Source organism: Alexandromys fortis, unplaced genomic scaffold (genome assembly GCF_014885135.2).
Source record: "Alexandromys fortis isolate MF-2015 unplaced genomic scaffold, M_Fortis_MF-2015_v1.1 scaffold_174, whole genome shotgun sequence".
Lineage (NCBI taxonomy): Eukaryota > Metazoa > Chordata > Mammalia > Rodentia > Cricetidae > Alexandromys > Alexandromys fortis.
The window spans coordinates 1,297,123-1,323,859 of NW_026068063.1; the positions used below are offsets into that span (position 1 = coordinate 1,297,123).

At 52.6% G+C, this 26,737-nt stretch overlaps 1 protein-coding gene and 1 long non-coding RNA gene across 9 annotated transcripts in view; one reads left to right on the forward strand and one right to left on the reverse strand.

Annotated features, from left to right (window-relative positions):
* Kazn (kazrin, periplakin interacting protein) overlaps positions 1 to 26,737 on the forward strand; it is an 892,416-nt gene that overhangs the window by 848,158 nt on the left and 17,521 nt on the right. For all 8 annotated transcript variants that reach the window (XM_050120356.1, XM_050120354.1, XM_050120350.1 and 5 more), the window contains 5 exons: positions 10 to 180; positions 2,330 to 2,519; positions 5,705 to 5,835; positions 9,307 to 9,357; positions 10,760 to 10,883. In XM_050120356.1, the coding sequence (XP_049976313.1) occupies positions 10 to 180; positions 2,330 to 2,519; positions 5,705 to 5,835; positions 9,307 to 9,357; positions 10,760 to 10,883 (667 nt within the window). The remainder of the gene's footprint in view (positions 1 to 9; positions 181 to 2,329; positions 2,520 to 5,704; positions 5,836 to 9,306; positions 9,358 to 10,759; positions 10,884 to 26,737) is intronic.
* Positions 5,843 to 24,818, reverse strand: LOC126487530 (uncharacterized). The gene is made up of 3 exons (XR_007588414.1): positions 24,735 to 24,818; positions 8,568 to 8,663; positions 5,843 to 7,424 (listed from the first exon to the last, which is right to left on the reverse strand). It is a non-coding gene; the product is annotated as an uncharacterized lncRNA (long non-coding RNA).

The window sequence follows — 26,737 nt, forward strand, 5'->3', positions numbered from 1 at the left end:
CCCCCACAGGAGAGTGAGGACGCCGTCAAAGCGCTGGCTAAGGAGAAGGACCTGCTTGAGCGAGAGAAGTGGGAGCTGCGACGGCAGGCCAAGGAGGCCACGGACCACGCCGCGGCTCTGCGCTCCCAGCTGGACCTCAAGGACAACCGCATGAAGGAACTGGAGGCCGAGCTAGCCATGGTGAGCTCACTGTCCACGGGAGTGGCCCAGGCCATTACTAGAGCTTGGAGGTTGGCAACTGAGGAGCAACGATGGGCCTCCCAAAGCCCCTGGGGGAGGAGGGAGTCATGAGGCTAAGGGAGAGCAGTGGGCTACATGATACTCACGATCTGGGGACGTCCTCAAGCGTAGGAGCATAGGGACCCTGGGAGGCCTCACCTGACCACACTCCCCTAGTGGCTGCTAAGGAGTAGGGAGATGGGAGGACGTATTTTGATTCAAAATAATCATAATTGTTTGAGGAAAGTATCTGGAAAGAAATACACAAAATACTAACATCCCTGAGTCTAGGATTACAAATGGCAGTATCTACCTATATGTGCATATGTACATTTATACGTATGCATGCAACATATACCTACCTATATGTGTATCAACTATTTATGTAGGATATCTAAAGGCTTTTGGTCCAAATGTATTTGTAGCAAAATTTTCTTAGGTCATCAGGGGAAAAATAGATGGATTTGTTACTGTTTTTTAATAACTGAAATCCATCGAAACAAGAAGACATGTTTCAAAAAGGCACGTGTGTGGGGATCAGAGCGAGTTCAGGGGTCTGACAGAGGTAGACGCGCCCCAAACTTTAGCCCTGGCTGCCGGTGTGACCTGAGCCATCCCCTGTGTCATTTCAGTTGTTAGGACAGGGTCTTCATTTCACTCCGCCTTCCCCATGACACGGCCCCCGCATAGCCAGAGCACGCAAAGCTACAAGAGCCCCTGAACACACCCTGGATCCAGTGTGACAGTGGCCTGTAGAAGTTGCATGGTGACTCGTGTTGACTCCTTATTTTATTCTAATTACGTGTGTGTGAGAGAGGTGGGGGGGTCAGAGGACAGCTTGTTGGAGTTGGTTCTCTCTTTCTACTCAGATCCTCAGGCTTGACAGCAAGCATCCTTACCCAATGAGCCATCTTAAATCCTCCTCCCACCCTCGGGGCACCCTACCTTCCTTGTGTGACTCTTTAGTAGTGGGCTATATTGCCCTGCAGGGTGCCAGCACCAGCTACTGTATTTACAGACCTCCATAGGGATGTTTGACCTCTTCAGCCTCCTTTCTACTTGGGGGTCCTTGCATATGCCCTCTAGGGCTTTAGGGAGGAGACAGCTACCATGGCATCTGTAGAAGGTGATGGCAGGATAGTTTGCCCAGCAAGAGTGAAGCTACCCTGAGCAGGGCAGCTGCCTTGTGCAATGCTGACCCCTAGTGGTGAGAGCCTTCCAGGCAGGAAGACTACCTCCACTTCATGACTTGTTGATGCTTCCTGCAGCTCTGAGGGGACGGGTGGGAAAGACCCTGTGTGCCCAGATAGATGAAGCCCATCTTGGTGCTTTGAGCCCTGCCCTCAGTGTCTGATGGGTTCCCTGCTGTTCCCTATACTAGGAACTAGCCCCTCTGGCTTCTGCTCCCGACATACTGACAGAGCCTGCTTTACTCCGGCCAGAAACTCGGCTCCTCCCTCCAGACCCTCCGCTGCTGCAGGCTTTGAGCCTTCCTAGAGGCAGAGGGAAGTGCTTTACACAGACCTGCGATGGCCCCCTCTCCTCTAGGTGTCTCCTGACAGCCCATTCCCATCATCCCTTGACAGACTTGGCCAACTCAGGCAGCCCTTTCAGGAGAGCGCGGGGAGCGCAAGTCTCAGAGATCCTAAGCAACAGAGAGCAGCTCTGCCTGACAGAAGCATGTGGGCATTCTGGGCATTCTGGAAGGAAGTCGGGACCTGCAAGTGCCCTAGGAAGTAGGGGATGCTCAAGGTCACGCAGCAAGTTCCAGGGCAGCAGAGGTCAAGCCCATCTCTAGCTGGACTGTAGTCACATGGGCACAGTCGTCCCAACTCAGAAATCCCCAGGAACTCGATGCTCCAAGTTCAGGGTGCTCAAGGGAAGATGGGAGACCCCAGAAGTGATGAGTATATACTTGCTTCCTTCTTCCCGACACGGGGGGGTCTCACTTTGCCCTTAGTAACAGCCGAAGGTGAGACCCCGGTGAGGTGGGGGAGACCTGTATTACAGGCACATGGCCTGCTGCACCACACTGCCGGTGGCTCGCTGGTGTGATGGTGAGAGGTCCCCTCTGGTTACATGTTCTTCCTGTCTCCCGCTCTTGCTCCAGGCCAAGCAGTCCTTAGCCACACTGACCAAGGATGTTCCGAAGCGGCATTCACTCGCCATGCCCGGCGAGACGGTGCTCAACGGCAACCAGGAATGGGTGGTTCAGGCTGACCTCCCGCTGACGGCTGCCATCCGCCAGAGCCAGCAGACGCTCTACCACTCCCACCCTCCCCACCCTGCAGACCGGCAAGGTGAGTCCTGATCGGCCTGGTCCTGGGCCCAGTGGGAACGGCGGCTTCCTCCTCGTTCATGCTTCATCGGCCCCCAGGAGAGACGATGCCTCACGCTCGTAACCGGACCCACTAAGAGATAGGGCTTCGGGCAGAGCTGAGTCCAGAGGCTCAACTGGGCCTAAGGAGAGCTAATTACCCCGATCGGCCAGCTTGGGTTACATGGCCACCCCAGAATAAATGACAATGTCTGGGAGGGCCAGTGCTCCGATTAGTCAGCCTGAGTGTCGTCGCCCCCCCCTCCCCCCCCCCCCCCCCCCCCCCCCACCCCCCCCCCCCCCCCCCCCCCCCCCCCCCCCCACGCGCCCNCCCCCCCCCCCCCCCCCCCCCCCCCCCCCCCGCATCCTTTGGCGGAGAGGGTACCGAGCTCCTTGAATGACAGCTGTAGTAGTCCATAGGTTCACACTGCTGAGATCATAGCCTGGCTCTGCTACTCACAGAGGTCGTGACCTCTGACCCCAGCACAAGGGTCGTCTGTTCCTCTGGTATGAGGGATGCTGGATTCTTTCTTAATGCCCAGTGTGTGCTACATGTCTGTTTGCTGAGCCCTCCCTCCCAGGGTTGCCAGAAAGGTAAAGTGTACAGAATTCCCAAGTCAGGGCCTTGGTAAATATTAGCTGCCCCTTCCTGTCAGTGCTGATGGGGGATACACAGGGTTTCAGACTCCTTTCTGTAAACAGACCTTGAGACAGCAGCTGTGTTCTGCTGACCCAAGCCGGGATTCCCCCCACCGCCAGGATGGTGTGGGGAGATACAGCAGGCCTTTGAAGCCAGGTCAGAACTGAAGACCTTAGCAAACATAAGTCTAGCTCAGCCTCTGGTCAGCAGGGATGCTGAACCCCAGGGGTAGCTAACTACCTAGTCGGTCGCAAGATCCAAGTGTGCAGATGGCTCCCCAGCCTCTGGTCCACCTTGGTGATAGGAGGCAGAGGTACTGCTGAAGGTGGGGTGAAGGTAGGGCAGGCAGAACCCGCGACAGCTTAGGAATTAAAGGATCACTCTTCCTACAGCTGCAGGGCCTTGCCTGGGTGGGGCTGACGTTGAGTTGTGGTTAGCCAGGCCACGGGATCCGCCCTCTGGACTCTTCCTCCTTTGCTTCCCTTGCCTCTCCTGCAGCCAGTGTGGCTCTTTTTAGTGAGCATGTCTCCTCAGAGATGCTTCCAGGCCCTCCCCCTGGCTGTGCCCTAGGCTTGTCCGTTCTTCTATAATTTACCTGCACAGGGGTCACCCACCTCCACGCCAGGCCATTGCTGGGAAGGCCTTTGGCACGTGGCTCTTTTCCCTCCCTACAACACACGCCACAGTAGGCGCATGTCCTACCCCACTGCTCTGCAGAAGGGCTGTCACCAGCACCGTTTTAGTTTGCTTTATGTTGCTGTGGCAAGCTCTGTGACAGAAGCCGCTTGGAGAGGAAAGGGTTATTCCATCTGACAGCATACAACCTCATGAAGGGAAGTCAGGGCAGGAACTCAAAGGGAAGAACCTGGAGGCAGGAACAGAAGCAGAGACCATGGAGCCCTTCCACGTCAATCATCAATCAAGAAAATGCCCCCTACACACACACACACACACTTGCCTACCAGCCAATAAGGAGGCAGTTTCTCAACTGAGGGTCCCTCTTCCCAGATGACTCTAGCTTGTGTCAAGTCGGCACAGAAAACCAACCAGCACAGGCACCTCCATGGCTCAGATAATCAGATTGGCTCAAGAGGGTGAGGAGCATGCCCTGGACTATACAGCCTATAAAGGAGTTTGCCAGATGAGAACTAATTCAGAACCACCAGCAGGTTCCCCATCTTCCCCGTTGGGCCACATGAGCATTGGTGGCAAGGATGGTCTGTCAGGAGTGCCTGCCTGGAGTGGATGCCCAGGTAACAACGGTCCCTCTGTGTGGTACTGGCACTATTATATGGGAGAGATCTGTAGCAGGGTCCAGTGGTCTTCTGAGCTATGGCTTCTAGGAGAGACCTTTTATCTACAACTTAAGTGTCTATAAAGAGCCAACCCTGAAAGTCCAGGAGGTGAATGCGTCCAAGGACCCACGGTGCACTCGGTGCCAGACAGACAATGCGGGTGTAAATAACGTCCCGTCCCGCTAGAAGATCTGCAAAGGGGACTGGGAGGGTGGCTCAGCTGGGAAGGTTCTGGATGCAGAAGTATGGGGACTTGTGTTCAGACCTCAGAAGAAGCTGGGCGTGACAGTGTACACCTGTAATCCCAGCTCTAAGGAAATGAAGACTGGGGTCCTGGGGTTCACTGGCCAACCAGTCTAGCTGATTTGGTGAGCTGCAGGGTCAGTGAAAGACCCTGTCTCCAAAAGCAAGGTAGACAGGGCTGGGCAGGTGGCTCACAGTTAAGATCAATGGCTGTTCTTGCCATTGTGGGTTCAGTTCCCAGCACCCACATGGAGGCTCGCAACCTGTGACTCCAGTTCCAGGGGATTTGCTGCCCTCTCCTGGCCTCCACAGGCACTGCAGACATGGCGTACACACACACACAGGCAATTGTGCAACACACACACATACACGTAAATAAAAGCAAGTTTTAAAGAGGTTGATAGAGAAAGACACCTGTCAGCCTTTGGCCTCGCGTGCATGCAAGCACAAGTGTCGCAGGGAGTGAGTGACTGAGCTCTGGCTGCTGAGGTGCCCAGGGTTTATGCATGCCAGGCTTCATAGACCAGAAGGGGCGTACTTTATACCCTGACCGTGGCCAAAAGCCACTGGCTCTGACTTCAGTGTGAGGAGTAGAGGTAAGGAGGCCATCCTGGTCTTCAAGGGAACAGATGGCAGTTGCCATGGGCTAGGAGAGGAGATGGACTTAGCTATATTTCATGGACTCTGGGGAAAGAAAGGAGCTGGTCATCGCTTGGGGGCAGGGGTTCTTGTCCGGGACTCTGCTATTGAGCTGTGGTTAGGGTTGCATAATATCTCAGTCCATTCGGGTGAGATTTTACAGACCCTTGGGCCAAGATGGATCAAACGGAAGGGGGAGGGTCACCCCAAGAGCAAGCAGGGCTGTGGTGCAGAAGGGAAGGGCTGGCCACCGCACCCCCTTCCCTCTGGCTCAGCATCATTGTCCCTATAGTAGGTGCATCAGGTTGACCCTCCCGGGTCTCTCACTCACCTGCCGTCCCTGTTTTCCAGCGGTCAGGGTGAGCCCCTGCCACTCACGGCAGCCCTCCGTCATCTCCGACGCCTCTGCTGCTGAAGGGGACCGGTCATCCACACCGAGCGACATCAACTCTCCACGACACCGGACGCACTCCCTCTGCAACGTAAGGCCAGCAGCAGCAGGGCCTGGGCACTGGGGCCCTGCCCAGACATGGCGGGGCCTTGGGGTGGGATAAAGACGTGCCCCCTCTTTCCTCTCGTCCACCCAGGGAACGCTGTGGCGAAGGCATTTCCCGTTCTGTTCTTTCCTTATGCGTGAAGCAGTGGATGTGGGGAGAGAAAGAAAGGAGGCCTGTTTCTTCCTGTGTCCGGGAGGGCGAGGAGGGTCTGCGCGGCCTGGAACCCCGCCAGGTGCACCCCATCTTGGGCCCTGCATGGGACCTTGGGCCTGGCTACAGGACCACCTGTCCCCTGTCGCACCGGCTCTCATCTTTCACCCTGAATGCAAAAGATTACTGTGTTTTAGTTTTGAGACTCCAGTGGCTTGGGACACATTTGGCCTCTGCAGAGAGGCCCTGTGAATTGGTCTTACTTTTTTAGTCAAAAAAAAAAAAGGTGTTTTTGTTTTTTTAATTATGTACTGACCCCAGCAGCTAAAAGACATGAGTCCTCCAGGCAGGCTCTATCTAGTCTGCTTTTCATTTACTAAGAACAAAATGACCAAGGCTGGGAAGCTCATGAAGGAAATGGTTCCCGTTATGCTTAGCTGTTAAAGGCTCCATTACTTCCCACATCGTCACACTGGGGACCAGGCTTTCAATCCAACAAACCTTTGGAAGATGCTCTGAAGCCATAACCCCACCACTGCAGGCTCCCAGGCTGGTGGTCCCAGCATCAGTGGACGGCTGAAACCCCTGTCAGCCTCCAAGAGGAATGGAAAGTCAGAGGTGGGAGCCACTTCAGATTTCTGTCCCATCAACATAGTGGATAACCCAGAGGGCTTCCCTGCCATGTCCTGGTGACAGAGGTGCCACACTGAAGTGTCTTCAGATGCATACGCATTTTTCTTTCTTTCTTCTCCATTTATTTTTATTTTACGTGCATGAGTGTTCTGCCTGCATGTGTATGTCGGTGCACCATGTATGTGCACGGTGTGTGTGGAGGCCAGAAGAGGGCATCAGAGTCCCCTGGAACTGGAGTTACAGGGGGTTGTGAGCCACCATGTGGGTGCCAGGAACCGAACTCAGGTCATCTGCGGGCATAGCAAGTGCTCTTAACTCCTGAACCATCTCCCCAGCCTGGGGAGGCATTTTTAGCAACTCAAGGTAGCATTGCTTTATTAACCAGCAGAACTTGCTAACAGTGTGAGCATTTTTCAGGACACGCAGGAGAGGGGCATGCCATAATAAGCAAGTATGTAAGGTTATGAATAACAGCGACTTTCCTGGGTACGGGCAAGAGGGGACCCCATCTGCAGTAAGCATGAAAAGGGTTTATTATTAAAGTAGCTGCGATCCCAAGAGCTGGCGAGATGGCTCGGGTGTTGAAGCATTTGCTGTGCAAACATGAAGAGATGAGTGTCCACATAAGCCACATAAAAAGGCCAGGCGCAGGGTTGTGTGCTTGTGATCCCAGCACTGAGGAGGTCGAGACAGGAAGATCCCCGGGCCTCCCTGGCCAGCCAGCCTTGTTTTATCAGCAAGCTCAGGCCAGTGAAAGGTCCTGTCTCAGGATACAGCGAACGGCATGGCTCCTGAGGGATGACCTGAGGTTAGCCTCTGGACTGCACACATATTCACACGTACACTCGCATACATACACACACACACACACACACACACACACAAAATCGCTAAGACTAAACTTTAAAGAGGCATCACAGCCTACCTGGGTGCGATTACTGGCCCAGAAGCTACACATTGCCCGTGGCAGGGCTAGGGTCCCTTCTTTTCCAGGGGTTGTGACAAAGAGTGTGACTTCTGTCCACAGTCTTAAGGGATGAGGCCGACAGACCAAAGACAGCAAGGAGAACCACTCCAAGGTCTCTCTCATCCATTTGTCAATAGAAAGGACCACAGTGGACATGGCCCTGCCCGAACCATGCAGGTGGAGAGTCTCAGTCCTAGGCAGGTGTGCTCACCCCCAAACAGGAGCATCTTCCTAAGGGCCACGCTGACCTTCTGGTGACCTCGGGGATAGACCTGCTGCTGACAGATCTACCCAGAGGAGGACTCCCAGCTCCCAAATGGCATTTGACACAGGCCAATCTCTTGCTAGCCTCAGCACATAGCTGAGGCAACATAGCTGGGGGGGGGGAGGGATATTTCCCAGAGGAACTGTCTCAACTCCCTATAGGATGGGTTTTGTTTGAAAACCTTGAGTCCATACCATAGACTGAACTGCCATGAGTCCTTTCTCTCCAAACTCCCTTTATTCCACATCTCAATAGGTGCACACATAGGTAAGCTAAAAAGCCAGAAAATGATTCCAGGTAACCCTCTGTCCTCTGTCCTCAGGGATCTCACCTGGTACCAACAAGATCAACACAGACCAACAAGACTAGATTAAAGATTACCTCACATTCTGACCGTGAATTAGAGCAAAAGTGAAGCCTCAGTATGGGGAAATTGTACATTCAGATACTGGTTGTACAATTCTATGCTTGTAATTCCAGAAACAGCCACCAGGAGTCTCCCCAGTAATGCCTTTTGTAATCTCAATGTATTTTCTGCTCCTTGGTAGAGCAGGCGTGATTCACAGATGTTAGTAAAAACTTTTGCACCTTCACGGGCTATATTAAGGGTCCCTTCCCTACCCATTTGGAACACATTTGGCAACCAATGGAAATGTCCCCCCCTACTGGGACATAGTTGGCAACCCATAGAAATCTACCTACCCACAGGCTCCCTGATGAATTTGAAAAGAGTCCAGACCTGTGTGAGCAGGTTTCCTGGCAGCCAGGACCCAGTATGTACTTGCTGTGGAACCCTGCCTAGAAAAAACACAGAGCCAGGAGAAATGAGACACCCCAAATCTGAGTCCCAACTCTGCTTGTTATTAGCCCTGTAAGAGATTGCAGGCGGACCCCTGCTTATGCCTAAACCCACAGCCATAGACTGCGGGAGTTGCTGTGTTGGTTTCAGGGTGTTTTAGTGACCATGTGGTCTCCTGAGTCAATTGTTTAATTTGCTGTTATACTCCCCCCGCCCCCTTCAGGAAACAGAACCCGGGGCTTGCTAGGCGAGTGTCTGTCACTGATCTCAACCCTCTCCCCTTTAGGATGCTTTATCCACTAAAACTGATGTCTTTATTTAAAACAAAAAAACCAAGTGAAACCAACCTCCCATTTGAACACATGGACCACAGGCAGGAACTTAAATTTTAAAGGATTAAGGGTTAGAGGTCAGAGCAGGCAGGAGAGTTTCTCGGGGTCCCTGATCTGATGAGCCCCATCAGTCGGCTGTGTGGAAATGCCGGAGGGTAAGGATCTCCATCCTCTGTAGAGGCAGGGCAGCCCTGGAGGAATTGGTGGCTTCCTTCCAGGAAAGACCCCCTCCCGCCCCCATCCTCACGGATGACCCCTGCTCTCGTGTGTCACGAGTCTGCTGCTTCATCTTCTTCTCTTTCGGCTACAGGGCGACAGTCCCGGCCCGGTTCAGAAGAGCCTGCACAGTCCTATTGTACAGGTGGGTATGGCTTCCCTGGCTGCCCGCATCCTCCCGCCACCCCAGCCTGACCCTCTTCCGTAGACAGGTTTTCCTTTGGGCCATTGGCTCACAAATAATGACATGGAGGTATATTGTTAATTATGAAAGCTTGGCCTTAGCCTAGCTTGTTCCTAACTAGTTCTTATAACTTAAATTAGCCCATTTTTTTTTTAGATCTGCATTCTTTTGTGGGGTGCAGTTACCCTTACTCTGTACCGCTCATGCTGCTTCCTCCACATCTGGCTGGCGACTCCACCTTTCTTTCTCTCTGAGTCCTCTCTGTCCCCAGGAGTCCCGCCAACCTCCTCCTGCCTAGCTGGCCATTTGGCTCTTTATTAGCCACTCACAGTGACGCCTCTTCGCCCGGTGTAAAGGAATATTCCGCAACACTCTTCCAGCCTGGGTGCTCTGAACCTTCAGTCACCCCATGCCAGTTTTAAACTCCTGAGATAGAGAGGAACTGAACCCCGCCTTGAGTCACATGTGTTCTGACGCCTGAACCACAGGCAGTGGACACATGGCGCCCCTGGCTTTTTTGTCATCCGTGTGAGAAGGGCACACAGGGCGGAACCTGAGGGCAGCATCTCTCCTGTTAAGGTGTTTCCCATTTTCTGACTCTGCACCATCTGTCTGCATAGGGTTTCCCTAGAGAAGACTACATACATCTTGAATGCAAATTCCTAAGCCCCACCCAGTGGAGGTTCCAGTACAGACTGGGGGCAGGGGCTGCATTCCAGGACATTCTAAAGTGTCATGTGAGCCTTGAGTCTAGGTTTTGCCCTGCCCTTTCTGTAGGTGATACCAACCACGCGCCATTGCATAGGACATTTGGCCATTTGTGAAGCTCTCTGCAGGTGCTACCCCAAACCCCAGTTATAAGATCATCGTCAGAGCTCCTAGACGGGCCCTGTTCCGCACTTAGCACGTGTTAAAGCGTCAGTTCTGCACACAGTCTGTCCACCCTGCATTAGAGTGACCACAGGCAGTGGCCAAGGTCATGGGTATGTTCCTGCAAGCCCTTACGTCTGCAAAGTGATAGTGGTAGCCCAAGCAGCTGGATCAACTCCTGGCCACTATCTGGCAGACAAACCAGGATCCATCCTGAGTGTCTTTGCTTTACCTCCGCGATGCACTCGGGACAATCTGGAGTGGGTTCTGGTACTGTCAGTGAGAGGCTTTGAAGATAATCTGGGTTTTCTCAGAGAACAAGGGATCGATCCCTAGGATGCTTGCCCCAGAGCCCAGCTTTTTATCCGTGCCCTTCATCCCTCACTGTGACCTGGACTGGGACTTTGGAAAGCCTCCTCCCTGCCCTTCCACCCACCACTCTCCTTCCTGCGAGCCCAGGTTTACCTCTGTTCCTCTCCCCCCTCTGCCTCAGTCACTAGAGGATCTTGAAGACCAAAAACGGAAAAAGAAGAAAGAGAAGATGGGATTCGGCTCCATCTCTCGAGTCTTCGCCAGAGGGAAGCAACGGAAGTCCCTCGACCCGGGCCTCTTTGATGGTACCGCCCCTGATTATTACATAGAGGAAGACGCGGACTGGTGATAACCCACCGCCCTTCGCCCATTGTCCGTGGGCATGTCTGTGTGTGGATGAGCCATGGAGCGTGCGAGTGTATGTGCATGGGGGTGCGGGGCCTGCGTGGGGTGCGTGTGCACGGGTGCACTCACCCACATGGGTGTGTGTGGCCGAGCACCTAGAACAAGCAGAAACACAAAAGTGACTCCGCCCCCCTCCGCGTCGCCACCTCTGTAACCGATGTACATACCACAAACCGTGTGTGACTCTTGTCAACTCTGTTGTCTCCGAGCGATACAGTTGTGTTTGTTTTTCTTGTTTGTTTTGTTTTTCAATGTTTCGGGGGGGGGGTGTTTGTTTGTTTAATCCGTCGTATTTTCATTTATAATTTCCCCCCCCCCCCTTTTCTCTTCCCTCCTCCTTTTTATGAAACTTGAACACTTGAAGGACTGCTGTGTATTTGTAAATAACAAGAGTGGTGTGCTCTTTGTCCTGTAAAGTCCCTCGTCCAGCCGCTACCGCAGCCCATGTCGCCTAGGAGATGGATGGTCTGTCTTCCATGGCCCCCTCCTCCCGACCCCTCAGTGTGAACGTGTGGGACCAGACCCTGTTCTCGGGGTGTGCCCAAGTCACTTTAACCACAAAAGCACCCCCGCCATTGTTGTCAGGGTAAGGTTACTCTGCAAAGTCTTGGCTGGGCTGCAGTGTTTATAGGGGTCATCCAGGCTCTTTTTAATGGCCTGCCTGTTTTTAAATTGTGTTGCTGTTTCTTTCTTTATGGAACAAAAAGAGAGAAAGAAAACTGTTGCATTTAACTTATTTGCACAAATGCAGAAAACGTATTCTATCTAAATTATTACGTGAATATCGGAATGTATATTTTTCCACGGGGTGGGCGGGAGGCGGGCGTTTTCTGCTGACTTGTCTATTCTGTGTTCATGCCGCTGCAGACACTGTGCGAGGTAGAATTAGGGTGGCTAGAACTGGGGACCTCAGATGGCCAGCTTGCTTATTCTCTTTTCTCCTTTCTGTCTCTCCCGGCTGCTGTCCCTGCATGAGAGGACTCCCACCTTCTGCTCTGGCCTTCCTCTATATATATTCTCTCTATATATATTTATTTATCAGACATACAGAACGTGGCTTCAGTGAGCAGAGCACTGACGATCATGTTCTCTTTGGCCTGTCTTTGGAGCCATGTTAATTGAGTCCAGGGAGGTTAGCCTGGGCCACATCCGTAGGGTCTGGCCAGACATCTGCACCTGAGTCAGCTGGGTAAGAGGCCTCCAGTGGCGCACACACGCACGCACACACACAACACAACACACACACACAAGTGCACACACACACCTCTCCATCCCTAGTTTGTTCCATACATGGGCCAGGCAGATGTCATCAGAGAAGATGCCCACCTTCTGGGAAGGGCTGTTGGGGAGAATATCTGGCAAGTGAACCCTCTGCCCTCTTTTTTCCAATCGGCTTCTTCAGCCACGCATGGACTCTCTTGGAATGCCCAAAGCCCCATCCTCCAGTTCTATCAGCAGCCTAAGCAGGCTCATCCCATGAGGGATGGTGGATGCCTATGCCTATTTGGGGAACAGCATTGACCCCAACAGGGCTTCAGCAGGGCATGGAGAACCCAGGGTTTTCGGCCAGTTCTTCTCCACCCCTAAAACTCAGTTTCCCCCTTTTGTCCCAGGATCCCCTTTCTACTGATCCTTAACCACTAACAGCTCAGTCCACGCCCCTCGTGGCCACTGTGGCACTCCCTCTAACAATATCATTCTCAGCTCTTAAAAAGAGATTTTTTTTTCAATGCTGGATGGAGCATCTGGAAGGTATAGGATCTTGTGCCCAAAGTCTCTAAAACAAGCCAAAAAGCCCCCACCAGGTCCCCTCTTCCCTCCCAACCCAGCCCAGAGTCTGAGAGAGCAGGCAGGGGCACCTAACGAGCTTCCCTGTGTCCCTTTCAGCTCAGTTGATTAGCCCAGCCTGATGGTGAGGGAGGCCAGAGCTGGCATCAGGGGGAGGTCTTAAGGAAACGTTTTTCCTCTTCCTCCCATTGAATTTTTGTGTTTTATTTTATTATTTTTTTAATGGTCCACACCCTCCCTTTTACTTAAAGGAAACAAGATTGCACCTCTCCTGGTAATGACTGAGTCGTTCCTTTTCATTTCAGTCTTTTGGAAATTAGGAGATCATCCTAAGGGTTACTAAGAATGATTTATTTGAGAGAACCACGTCAAATAGCGAATGAGTTATGGGTAACTATAGATGAGAATGACCTTTTCCCGTGGGAGAGGTTTCTCGAAGGCATGGATGCAAAATATAAAATATTAAAAAAAAATCTAAATAAAGCTTATTTTAAAATATGATGGAATTCTATGTGATTTGATTGCTTCTACGTTGCTCCAAGGGGAGCCAGCCGTGACCCATCAGGAGGCCAAGCTTGCATGACCTCCACTCCAGGAAATTCCTACGCTGGGTGACAGGAGGGACCGAGGAAAGCTGGCTGGATGCTAAGTCCCCTGAAGAGCGCCAAGCCAGGTGGACTCCCAGAACATCTTGCGTGTGTCGCCTCTCCTCATTTGGAGGTGCAATCGACATCCAGGGCTGCCCACATCCTAACGCAGCACCTCCAGGCCCAGGAGCCCCCATCCCCTGGAGCTCAGAGGCCAACCCCCACCAGCTTTCATCGCCTCCCCCCCTCACCCGTCTGGAGGTCAGAGCTGTGGCCGTGGTTTTGAGGTGCTGCCTTTCCTTGGGCCTCAGCAGACCTCTTCGTCCCAAGTTCCACCTTGGGCAACCAGGGTTCAAGGCAGAGTAGACCAGGCTTTTTTTTTTTTTTTCCTCAGCTTCACAAAACCAGGGTTTTGATCTACATCCTGATTGTAAGCAACGCCCTCAGTTTCTGTTTTGTGCTCAGAAGCAGGACTGATCAGAGATCGTACTTGAATGCCCCTTCCAGCTCTGCTGGCGGAGAATGTGGAGCTCCAAAATCAAGCCATCCTCCGGGGTGCCAAAATGCAGGACCCCATGTCAGTGACATCAAAAGGTCAGGAAAGCTAGGGACCATAAGGAGCTTTGGCCACCTGAGTTCTCAGTGGCCAGCCACATTCCTGGAAGCAAAGACCTTTATCCCTGGTGGTTCTAAGCGGCAGCCAGGAATGAGAAACCACCACAAAGCTAATCTAAGCAAGGCAGATCTGGTCCTACTTGCGACTTGGTAGTCTGTGCCTGACCCTATGCAGATATTACTAACCAGAGTCCCTCCTACCCATCCAAGAGTAGCTCAGACCTCTCACTTTACAACACTAGCCTGGCTTCTGGACACTGGTTAAAAAATAAATGGGGAAAATTTAAGCTCAGAAATGAATGGTTTGGTCAAAGTCCACCACTCGAGCGGGACCACACCAGTACTCTCTCCTCTGTGTGTTTCTCTTATGGGCGGGGTCATACTAAGGAAACACCCTACCGCTGAGCTACAGCGCCCCTCATGGGCCCTCCTTAATTAAAAAAGAATCCCTCCCAAGGGGCACCCGTTGGCTCGAAATTGGAGCAGTCTCCCAGAGCACGGAAAGCCAGTGTTCCTGCTGTGCAGGCTGTACGCTGTCCCTAGGAAGATTCCCTAGGAAGGTACGGTTGTGTTGTCTGGGCTACCGAGTGACTGATCCCCCTGGCTGGTGCGGCACTCACCCTTCAGGGTTACTCGGTAGCCTTTCTGCATGCTCTCCCACTCACGCTACCAGTGTAACCAGTAATAGTAACAACAATAATATCTAACCTTCATCAGCCTCCATGTTGTGCGTTCTCCATGGATTAACTCAGTTAACCCCACAGCCTGTGTCACCCACGAGGGATCTGAGGTCAGGTAGCATCCATGTGCGGGGAGGGGGGGGTTGTAGGTGTGCACTGTCATGCCTAGTTTGTGCAGTGCTGGGGATAGAACCCTGGCTTTGAGCCTGGGGAGTCTGACTGTACCCCAACATCTGGGGCTGGGAAGGGCCTGCAGTCTGTCGAGCCTGGGGAGTCTGACTGTATCCTAGCATCTGGGGCTGGAAAGGGCCTGCAGTCTGGGGTGCCTTCCTGCTCAGGAGGACCTGGCTTGAAGCCCCTACCCTAATCTCCAACACGCCCAGTGGCCTCTGATCAAGCCTGGTACTGCTTTGTTGTTAGAGTACAGTGTTCCCATACTGAGCAATGAACCCGAGAACCAGCTCTACTCCAGCTGGGGAAGGCATGTGGCACCCCAACACTAACAGGTGAACCAGCAAGCTGCTGTAGCCATGACACTTGGTGACACTGACCTAATGCTGTTGGCCCTGGGAACCCAGGCGAGGGCTGACTGTACTGTGGATTCTTGACTTTTGGGGATGGGCGGGCGGTGCAGTATGGGAGATTGAAACTAGATGCTCGTGTGTTAGATGTGTGCTGTGCCATCAAATTTCATTGCCCAGGACTCTGTACTTTTTTATTTATAGACAGGGACTCAGTAAGTTACCTAGATTGGTCTTAAACTTGAGCTCTTCCTGCCTCACACTCTGTGGCAGCTGGTATTACAAGCATGCTCCATCGGGCCTGGCTTTCAAACAATATGGTTTTTGAACACCCCAACTTACATTTTAACAAAAGAGACTTCACAAAGCCCCCCATTATGGCAAATGACTCTTAGTTTTTTCAATCTCAACCCCCTACTAGGTGAGGTCCCTCCGTCCTATTTTCTAGTGGATAAAAACATGGTCAGGAATGGCTAAATAAGATTGCAATCTGAAATAGTTCTGTATGAGCATTAAAAATAACCCCAGTGGGGCTGGAGAGATGGCTCAGTGGTTAAGAGCATTGCCTGCCCTTCCAAAGGTCCTGAGTTCAATTCCCGGCAACCACATGGTGGCTCATAACCATCTGTAATGAGGTCTGGTGCCCTCTTCTGGCCTGCAGACATACAGACAGAATATTGTATGCATAATAAATAAAATAAATATTTAAAAAAAATAACCCCAGTGGCTGGGTGGTAGTGTATACCTTTAATCCCTGCACTCAGGAAGCAGAAGCAGACAGCTCTCTTGAGTTTGGGGCCAGCCTGATCTACAGAGGAAGTTCTGGGACAGCCAGGGTTACACAAAAAAACAGTCTCAAAAAAACTGGAGGGAAAAAAAAGTGAAGAAAACAGTATTTGTATGGTAGGCATTCTTTGGATGTCAAAAGCACAGCACGCGCCACAGCAAGTTGGGGATTCTGCCTCTGTGATGGCAGCTAGGGTGTGGTGATGGCCTCCTCGGCCACCCTTGGATGTGTCCTGAGGCCCAGATGTGTTAGCCTATGTCCTCCGCAGCTGTACACAGCATCTGAGAGAACAAGGTCCCCGGAGAATGCGTGTCTGAGAAGCAGGACCAGGGCTCTGGGATGTTTCTCGGGTGTCTAGAAATAGAGTGCCTGCCTAGCCTGGGTTCCATAGTAGTGAATGGGAGATGGAGGCCAGCGGAACAAAAGCTCAGGGCCATCCTTGGCTACAGAAGAGTTGAGACAAACCTGGGCTGCACTAGACCCTGTCTAATACAACACACACGCACACGCACGCACGCGCGCGCGCGCGCACACACACACACACACACACACACACACACACACACACACACACGGTGGGGTGGGGGCGGGGACATCAGGTCAACCTCTGTTCTCATAGTTGCTTTCCAAATGGATCCCCTGGAGGTCGGCTGATGTCACTGGAGGTAGCATTTGAGGACCCCAGAACTAGGGAGTCAAATTGTATGCCATACCCGAGCTCAAATGAATGATGTATCTTTGGGAAGTGAGGATTCTTGCTGGGCCCAGTAGGCCCCAGGCCACATCTATTCCTTGACTCCCAGTTCTGCCTTAACTCCTGACTTCAAGTGTTTCACCCATGGGCCTCAGGAAGCTTGTCTGTAAAGTGGATGTAACCACCTCCACCTTTTCACAAGTTTAAAGGTAAAAGTCAAGGTATTTAAAGACCATGATTTGTGCCCCCCCAACCTGTAACGTGGGTTTAAGTTCAGTGGGAAGTAAGAAAGGGGCTCGGCATGGGCAAGGGCCAGGGTACCTGTGCCCTAGAACCATGAATCTACCGTCTGAAACAACTAGCCGATAGCTGAGTCCTGGGATGAAGGCAGGGTGTGGGTTTGTGAGAACTCGAATTCCTCCAGCTACCAACCCCAAGTGCAAGTTCATCTCCAGGGTTATGCTGAAGAAGCATCCACCCAGCTCCTCTATTATGCAATAGGGAGGCTTAGGCCTTGGCTATGGAAGTCACCATCCCAGCAGCATCCTGCCTCTCCAGCATCCAGAGAGACGGCTGTGGCCACCACGTGGAGAAGCCCTACCCAAGGCTGTGTCCTTGAAATAGAGACTCAGGGTTGCCAAGGATGTGGTTTTTGTAAAGAGACATGCCAGTAGCCAGGGCTAACCTGTTCTACCAGCGCTCGCTCTCGCGCGCGCTCTCTCTCTCTCTCTCTCTCTCTCTCTCTCTCTCTCTCTCTCTCTCTCTCTCTCTCGTTCACTATTAGTTCTTTCCACTCCCACCTCCCCCACCCAGGGAACTCTCCAAGAGAAACACAGATGGTCTAACCGAGACACAGAGGTGACATTCTTGCCTTGAGTCACAGGAAGAGGCAAAACCTTGTCCGGCTGCCAAGAGTCCACTCTTGGTCTTGCTATGGGTTTTCAAGTGAATCCCTGACCCTAAGGTCCCCACCTGGGCCAGCCAATAGACAGAAAGCCTCGGAAAACTCCCAAGTTTCACCAGGAGGATAAGACCAAGCCCTGAGCATGTCACCTCTTTGTGGTCGGTTTCTCCATCCAAAGACAATGAGTCAAAACTGGAAAGTTTGCAAATTGTGTTCCAGGGAAGCCCCAAGGTTCCTCAGAAATCTATTCGAGGGCTCTTCTAGCTGCTGAAGGATCAGCAGGCTGGGCTGTAAACCAGTCAGAACCAGTGGCTATGTCGCACACCAGCCTTCTGTATAGGTGTCCCATGACATAATACGTGACAGAAGCAGAACAGTTAGAAGTTTGGGGTACATGGGTAGACCAGCAGTAACATGCTCTCCAGAATGGACTCAGTGAAGGCTAGCTCTAGGGCTAGGCTGAGGAGGCGACAGCCTGCCTGTGTGACATCCTGTACAGCCTGACATCGTCACCACAGGGGAGCAAGCAGGACCCCGGGTTACTCCAGACAGAACTCTGCTAAGAGCCTTGAGGGGCCCTGCTGAGCAGAGCCAGCCAGCTGGCGCATGTGTCTGCCACCCGCAGCCAGCCTCAGAAGCCTGCAACGGAGGAAGTCCCCAGTGTGGCTAGAAGAGTTCAGCCACGGATGGGAGGCGGGGGTGTGAGACCTGAGTTAAACCCAGGTTCTAAGCTTGTCGTTCACTGTGACCGAACCCTCCACTATGGGCCGTCGGCATTTGCTCTGAGCATCAGGTAGTCCTGTAACCTTGGCCCAGAGATGTGGTGCCACACGGGCACCAACCTTCAAACACTAAACACCAAGCAACAGTTTGGTGGGAGGTTGGGGAAGCCGTGAATCTACTGCAGAGGAGCCAGCAGGTGTCTGCTCACACCCTGCCTCTGGCCGCCGAGGAAGCTGGACCCTCCCTTGGTCCAGATGTCCATCACCCCTAGCCCAGTTTGATCTTGGACTCTGTGATAATGGGCAAGTCGGTTTCCCTCTCCAGACCTCAGATTTTTTTTAAAAGGCATGGCCGGCAGAAGTTACTCATCTGTAGCCATCATCTCAGAAGTCCTGACTGCTGCATAAGGCTTTCCCTGCAGCCTGCTCTGGGCCATCACCCTCCCCCGACCCAGATCCACACTGTATTTCAATCCCAAGTTCTGGCTTCCTGAACCTTTACAGAAGAGGTCATTTGAGTGAAGGCTCTGTAGCATTAAGACAGTGCATAAGCTGGCTGGGTACCCCCGTATGTTCCTCAGGGCCTGCGGCCTGTTTCCAGGATAGGAAGAGAGTGAAGGCCCTACAGTGGACCACTGTCCATAGCCCCAGCTTATCCACTCAGACCTTCTCCCCACCAGCTACAGACGGTATATACCCCCAGGAAATCTGGGACTCGAGCTAATGGCTGCTGAAAGCCTGGGTAGTGAGGCCAGAGACCCTCCCCCATGAAGCTGTGAACCTGGATCCTAAATGAATCCCAGCAAAATTGTGTTAAGCAACCCTGCTCCCAGCTCACAACCCTTTCACCATTTACAGCTGTTTTTCCCGGGGCAGCTGAGGGGAGACAGAGTTCAGGGTGCTGCTTCTGGGTCTGAACTCGATCCCTGCGCTCTCACTACCTCGCCATTTTCAACAAGCTAGTCAACTTGTTGGGCCTTCGCTTCCTCAGCTGCCCAGTGGGGAGAATTAGATACAGCGTTCAAGCTTCTGCAGGGATGGCGTCCACACAGCAGGTTAAAGGTCAGACGGCAATGAACTTGGTTCAATAGGTCACCAGCTGTCAGATAGGTAGGATGTCCCCTTACACAGGTGAGGGTTGGGTAAATACAACTGTTCCAGCTACCCAGACAGCCAAAGCATCAGAGGCAAGAGTACCAGGGCTGAGGGGCTCTCGGTGGCTTCTGTCCGCCCCTCCTATTACGAATAGGAGGAACTTAACTGTAGCCAAAGAGAGTGTTCATGTCTAACCCTGGGCTGGGATCTAGTCACGCCTGTGACTTCAGCACCTTGACAGGCAAAATGGGGCTGGAGATGTATTACCACTGGCATGGATGAAGGCCTCTGTTCCATCCTCATTGCTCCCCAAGACTGAATGAGGTGGCACACACCTGTAATCCCAGCACTCAGGTGGGAGAGACAAGATGAAGAGTTCAAGGTCATCCTCAGCTATTTAGCAAGTTTGAGACCAGCCTGGGTTGTAGGAGGACCCTGTCTCTTAAAAACAAACAAACAAAAAACCCGACGGGAGTCAGGCACCAGGTTGGGCAGCTCTACATTCTGAGCCATGCCTGCAGGGACGAAAGGGTCCCCAGCAGTTAGCTAAATGGCTTGGATCAGGGATGCGTCCTTAGGCTTCTGTTTACTGCCCAGCTGTAAGGGGGGGGGGCTGAATCTGTTCTTCCGGGCTCAGGAGGTGGTTCTCTTGCCCTCTGGTGCCTTCTGGCACCCCGTGGAAGTTCTGGGCTGCCTAATTGCTGTCTCTGCGATGGGATAGGCATGTTGGATTCATGTTCAAGTTGGCCCCATTCCTGGACAGGGCCAGCATCCTTCCTTGATAGGAAACTGGTATCTCTGGAGGTGGCTTAAAGGCCAGGGAGGGAAGAAGGTAACCTCTGAAGGGACACTGCAGGGGTCAGAGCCACAAAGATAGGGAAGACACAAGACAAAGGGACATGAGGGCTAGCTAGGACAGTGGTTCTCAACATGTGGGTTGCTATCCCTTTAGGGAAACAGACCTTCCGTAGGAGGCTCCTGAGACCACCGGAAAACACAGATATTTACATTATGATTCATAACAGTAGCAAAATTACAGTGTTGAAGTGGCAAGGAAAATAACTTTATGGTTGGGGTCACCACAACATGAGGAACTGTTAAAGGTCGCAGCATTAGGAGGGTTGAGAACCGCTGCCCTGGGACATGGAGAGATGGGGTGGGTGCGTTGCAGCAGGTATGTGAGTCGATCCCAGCTTCCTTCCCTCCTCCTGCCCTGTGTGTGCAGGAAACACATCTAACGACAGCTGAGCTAGCAGAACGGACAAGTTCCCTCCTGCTGCAGAAAGGGTTGTGACGAGTTCACCCCGGGAGCCAGTGCTGTGTGACTCTCAGCCAGGCAGCCAGAGCCTCTGGGAGGTGGAGATGTGTAATGAGCGTGGAAAGCTGAAGTCCCCCAGCTCGTAACAAGATGGGAACATGGCACAATTGAAACAATACATGGATGAAGGCCTAAGTCACAGCAGCTCACCTCGGGGCTGCAAGAGGCCCAGGAAAAGCAAGTCTGGGCTGGCAACCAGGGCTGGGCTCCACCATGGCCGGGGTCCTCTGTACACAGTGGGATCCTCTGAGCCCTCCTGTCCCCACACTAGTGCAGTGGCCTTCAGGAGCTCAGAGTCTACCTCTTGGGAAGAAGCAATGCCATTTGTGGGACTTGGTGAATGGGCTCATGTCTGTGTCTTCAGGACAGCTGTGATAGGCTATACCGCAAAATACACTGGAGGGTGGCAAGGACTCATGCCCGCCTCTGTGAGCTGGCCACATGCCAGCATTGTACTGCATATACCTCTGCTGCATGTGGTCTCTGCTTCTAACTCTGAGGCCTGGGGAGACCCTGCACACAGGCAGGTCAGCGTCATTGAGAGCATCTGGCCCGTGTAAAGAAAGAGGCCCTACCCACCCTGGCAAGCCTGGGGAGGATACTGGCTAGATGTTTCCAGAGCTCCTGACCTTGAAGGAGGGCACAGATGCAGCAAAGGACCCCAGTGCTTCAACACTGAAAATAAGTCTGAAAACTCTGACCTCCAGCCAGGGAAAGGGATCCATGGCTCCAGCTCACACCCGGGTCCACAGCTTAGCTACCTCTAGGCCGGGTGGTTTCTGTGCCCGGTTCCCTGGGTCCAGGTTCCCTCCTGTTGGCCCTTAGGGCCACAGGGGCCCAGCTCTGTTCAGTCAGGGACCCTCCTGCCCTTTTCTAGTGAGCGGTCACATTCCTTTTTAACCCTCAGCAATGTGGGGGGCGGGCCACTGGGGTGGAGGAAACAAAAGTCCCCCCTCAGAACTCCCTCAGGCCATTATCTTCCCGAGACTTCCTGAGACCGGGAGCCACCTTCCTGTAGTCAAGGAATGTAGTCACCTTTCAGCTTGCCTTCCAGAGTCCAGGGAACTCAGAGACAAGGTAGGGGCTTCACCTTCAGTGAAGTTGCCAATGGGCCTGTCAAAGTGGCCTCCATACTGTCCCAGAGGCACCAGGGGGATGTGTGCCCACCGTCATGGATAGCTGTTGTAACACAGGGCTCTGAACAGTGTCACCATGAGGGCTAAAGGAAAACCCTGCCTCCAGACAGAGATCAATGAAGAAAATGTGGTAGGACTTTGAGCACCTACTGTCCCAGCGTGCATTAGGCACTTCAAAGTTGCATGAAAAGTGTCTCTGAGTACTGCCTGTGTGCCAATCTCGGGACTGGGGGTCAGAGTTTTAGGGCCGGGAGCCAAGGTTGTAGATATTATGTTTTGTTGTTGTTGGGATTTTAGTTTGTTTGTTTTTTGTTTTTTTTTTTTTTTTTTTTTTTGGTTTTTGATTTTTCAAGACAGGGTTTCTCTGTGTAACAGTGCTAGCTGACCTAGAACTAGTTCTGTAGAACAGGCTAGCCTTGAACCCACAGGCTGGCTTCAAACTCACAGAGAACTGACTGCCTCTGTGTCCTGAGTGCTGAGATTAAAGGCATGCACCACCACTGCCTGGCCTGTTTTTTGAGACAGGGTTTCTTTGTATAGCTCTGGCTGTCCTTGAACTCTCTCTACAGACCAGGCTGGTCTTGAATTCACAGAGATCTCTGCCTGCCTCTGCCTCTTGAGTGCTGGGATTAAAGGCGTGCGACACCACTGCCTGGCTAGATTTATATTAAGAGGTAATATCAGGCACCTTCATTAAGGTCTTCCACCCTAAAACTGACTTCACTAACGTCCTCGACTTGAATATTGTTGTCTCAGCTTTGAATATGGGGAAACTGAGACTCAGAGAGGCAACACAGTAGCCCAAGAAGACAGAATGAGTTAAGAGTGAGACTTGGGGTACAACACACTGTGGCACCCCACTCCCTTCCAGACAAACATGATTGGAGTTCGAACAGGAAGTTTCAGCTCATTCATTCCCAAGCTTCTATTGGAAGAAGCAGCGGGCTGGGATGAGGGGGGACCGAGACAGGACAGTGAAGGACAGAGAAGGTCTCTGCAAGACGGGTAGAAGCTTCCTGGCCTCCTACCCCCCCCTCCCCCCCAGGCTGTCTCCAGGTGAATGTATTTGTGGATTCTAAAAGGCCTTCAGCCAGCTGTGGTAGGGAGTACACCAGGCAACAGCCCTAGCTGCAGGCACACCGGGACCCTATAGAACCAGTACGGGACAGGCCTAAACAGATAGTCCTCTTTCCTTGGCGCCTTCCTGTAGTGTCCAGGCTGTAAGAACTGTGCTGCCCCAACGCCATCGAAGCTGTCAACACCGGGGAGGACAGGAACTAGCCACTGCTCAGCTGTGGGCTTGCAAGCCTACCCTTGCTTTGGTGACATAAACAAACAACAGACCCTAACTCTGGTCTCTAGAGCTCTGGATGGCGTTTGTGACATTTTTGAGGGAGGTGGGGCGGGGTCAAAGCTGTGCAACAGTTTACATGAAATGACAAAATGATCCCAGAGGAGTCAGACACTGTCATGCACACCCAGGATCCCCAGCACTTGGGCGCTGGAGGATCAGGAGTTCAAGGCCAGCCTCAGCTTCACCGAAAGCTCATTCCAGGGATGAACTTTCTCAAAACTGGACAGCGAACAAGATCATCCTAGCAAAGGAAATGCCCTCAAGTGCCTCGCCCTTGACGTGGTAGAAGCTTCCTGGCCTCCTCCGCCCCCCTCCCCCAGGCTGTGTCTCCAGGTGAATGTATTTGTGGATTCTAAAAGGGCTTCAGCCAGCCTTGGTAGGGAATACACCAGGCAACAGCCCTAGCTGCAGGCACAACCGGGACCCTATAGAACCGGTACGGGACAGGCCTAAACAGATAGTCCTCTTTCCTTGTTCCTCTGTGTCAGTGGGCACATGGGCTATCACAGTGACAACGGGCTAATAGAAGATGGCTAGCCTAAGCCCAGCGTCACGAGTTGTCTGGAGGATGGAGAGCAGCTATGAGGGAAGGGCGTCAGGGAGGAGCAAAAACGTGACCTCTAAGTAGAGGTCCAGAGCCTCCCATGACCCTCGTTCCCTGTCACCCCACCTTTGCTTCCCACAGCTGGGCAGAGTCAGCCTCACACATCTTGGGTCTCTGTCCAGGCTCAAAGATCCTCACTTCTCATGGGATTCAACTCTCATCCCTATCTACGTTGGAGCAGGGTCACCTTGGAAACATGTCAGCAAAGAGGCGTGGATATGGGAATCTTAGGACAAAGGATGAGGGTGGACCAAAGGCAGTAGGGAAAAGAAACCTGTGCAACAGATGAGATCATAGGAGAACTTCCCAAATGGAGAGTTATTAGGCCATCCAGCAAGGTGCCGAGGAAGGGGAAGTTTTTGATAACTTGGTGTTTTGTTTTTTTTAGAGGTACGGTCACTGGATAACTGTAAAGCTGGAAATCATTGCGAAGCACAGAACAGGAAGCCGAGTCCAGAGAGATAATTCCCTGACCCCTTGGGAAATTCCTGTGCTGTAGTGGAGGGGCCAAGAGGAGGAGATCCTCCAAGGCCAGAGACAGGCAGCGAGTGCAAGCCGGGCTCATACTGGTGGCCGCAGTCAAAGCAAAATAAAGGGTGGTTCAGGGGAAAGTGCCAGGCAGTAAAGGTGGGTCAAAGAGGCGCTTCTGAGCTAAGCCACTCCCTGTGGGGCCTAGTGGTGTAACCAAGGGACACGGACATGCTGGGGGCCTGGGATTTAGCTTGTTAGCCCCAGACCTCCAGAGAGCCTGCTGTTGAGGGAGCTGCGGGCCTCTTCCCACAGCCCACTCCGGGCCACCTGGCTAGCTTATGCCCTGAAATAACAACACACAAACTCTATTATTTAAACATTGCCTGGCCCATTCGCTCTAGCTTCTTACTGGCTAATTCTTACATCTTGATTTCCCATTTCTATTTATGTGTGTAGCACCCCAAAGTGCACTTACCGGGAAGATTCTAGCCTATGTCCATCCTGCATCGGAGCTTCATCGCATCTGCCCTGGAGAGGAGCAGCCTGGCGTCTGTCTGAGCCGTCTTACCTCACTTCCTCTTCCTCCCAGAATTCTGTTTACTCCACCCACCTATATTCTAACCTATCAGGGCTTCCTCCGTCAGCCTGCCTGGCCTTGAGCAATGTTGTGGAGCTGTGGATTAGTGGTGGAACCTGGGCCGCCTGGCTGCCTGCCCAAGGTCCTGCTGTAGTCCCAGCAGCTGTGGTCACCACTCTGCTTCTGTGCTCACTGGGACCTACACTGTCCCTACTCCTGGGAGCTGGGATTCCTAGGAGCCACGGTTGAGTGTCCTCAGTGCTCTGCAGACCACACAGTAACCATCATGGATCATTACAAAGCCACTGTCACATCCTAGAGCAGGGTTTAAAAATAGAAACTCAGCTTAGGCTGTGACATGCTGGTGGGGGCTTCTTTATCAATCGCTAAGGACAGGGCCTTTGACCTGAGCCTGGCTGACTGGATAGATCAGGCGAATCTGAGATCTGAGGCCCAGGGCCAGCACAGGCTACTCTCTTGGTGCGCCTATCCTGCTTGCTGGTACCCTGCGGATAAGAGTTCGGTGTGTTGCTCAGTCTTCCCAGTGCGCAGGACAGCCCTAGGGCAAAGAATGATGGGGGGGAGGCTCGGTGTCAATCAGTTTCAGGTGGACAGACTTTGCACTGGCAGAGAGGAAAGGACAAAGAATATCTGCAGTAGAGAAGGACGGGCCAGCTGCAGGCTATGGCCTGGGAGAGTGGAGGTGGCTGGTGGGCAACCAAGCTGCTGCTCCTCCTCCCTTCCTGGGCCCTTCTCTTAGCCCTCCAGGCAGACTGCTTTGAGAACATCCCACCTCACCCCACCCCCACCCCCACCCCCAGTGCCGTGCTGTTGGCTTATACCTCAAAACAGGCAAGGCGGTGCTTTCGAAAGCTGCCAGGCTTTCTAGAACCATGAGAGTCAGCTGTTAAACATTTGCTTTGGTCTACCACCTTGCTAGGTAACAGAGACACTCAGGGGGTCCACCAGGCCCGGCTCCTTCTCCTATGGAGGAAGGGTAGGCTACAGGGAAACACGGTTGCTGGCCTAATGATTTCACAGATTAAATCAATCAAGGGTGAGAGGCGTGGTGTAAGAAAATGTCCTGAGTCAGGAAGAGCTTTGTGTGCGTGTTGTGACGCTGGTTGTAGGGGACACTAGTGACCAGGGGAGGGTTCCTCGACAGCAACGACATGTAAGCAGATCCCTAAAAGATTGGAAAGGAGATTGCCACCCTTGGGCCCAGGGAACAGCAGGATCAACAATTTGAGAGCATAAATAAATCTTTCCTACAGTTGTCAACGGTTCCTGTTAGGGTTAGGAGCATCATCTTCTTGGGCTAGGACAGCAGCCTACTGGCCTCTCCCTCTGCAGTCAGAGAACACGATACAAGGTCATTATCTCAAACCCTCTGTACTCTGTGTGTGTGCATTTGTGTGTGTGTGTCTGTGTCTCTGTGTGCCTCTATGTGTCTGTGTGTCTTCCTGCCTGTCTGCCTGTCTCCCATTCTCACTCGCGGCAGGGTTTCTGGCTCTCTAACTCAACAGGCAGAGCCAGCAGCAATTCCCCAGCCTCAGAGCAGGCTGCTTTCCCCAGAGTACCATCCCAACTCCTACAGTTTCTATAGCCCTACCCGGTGCTCTCCAATAACAAAGTACACGTGTCCAGGTCATAAAAAGTAAGGAGACTGGAGCAAGGGGTGTCATTTATCTGGTAGCATGCTTCTCAGCACAAGGCTCTGAGTTTGATCTCCTGCACCGCATAAACCAAGTGAGGTGGTACATGCTTATCATCCGAGCACTGGGTAAGTAGAAGCTGGAGGATCTGAGGTTCAAGGTCATCCTTAGCTATATAGTGAGTTTGAGGCCAGCCTTGGCTACATGAGATGCTATCTCAGAAAAATCAAGGAGACTGACCAGAGA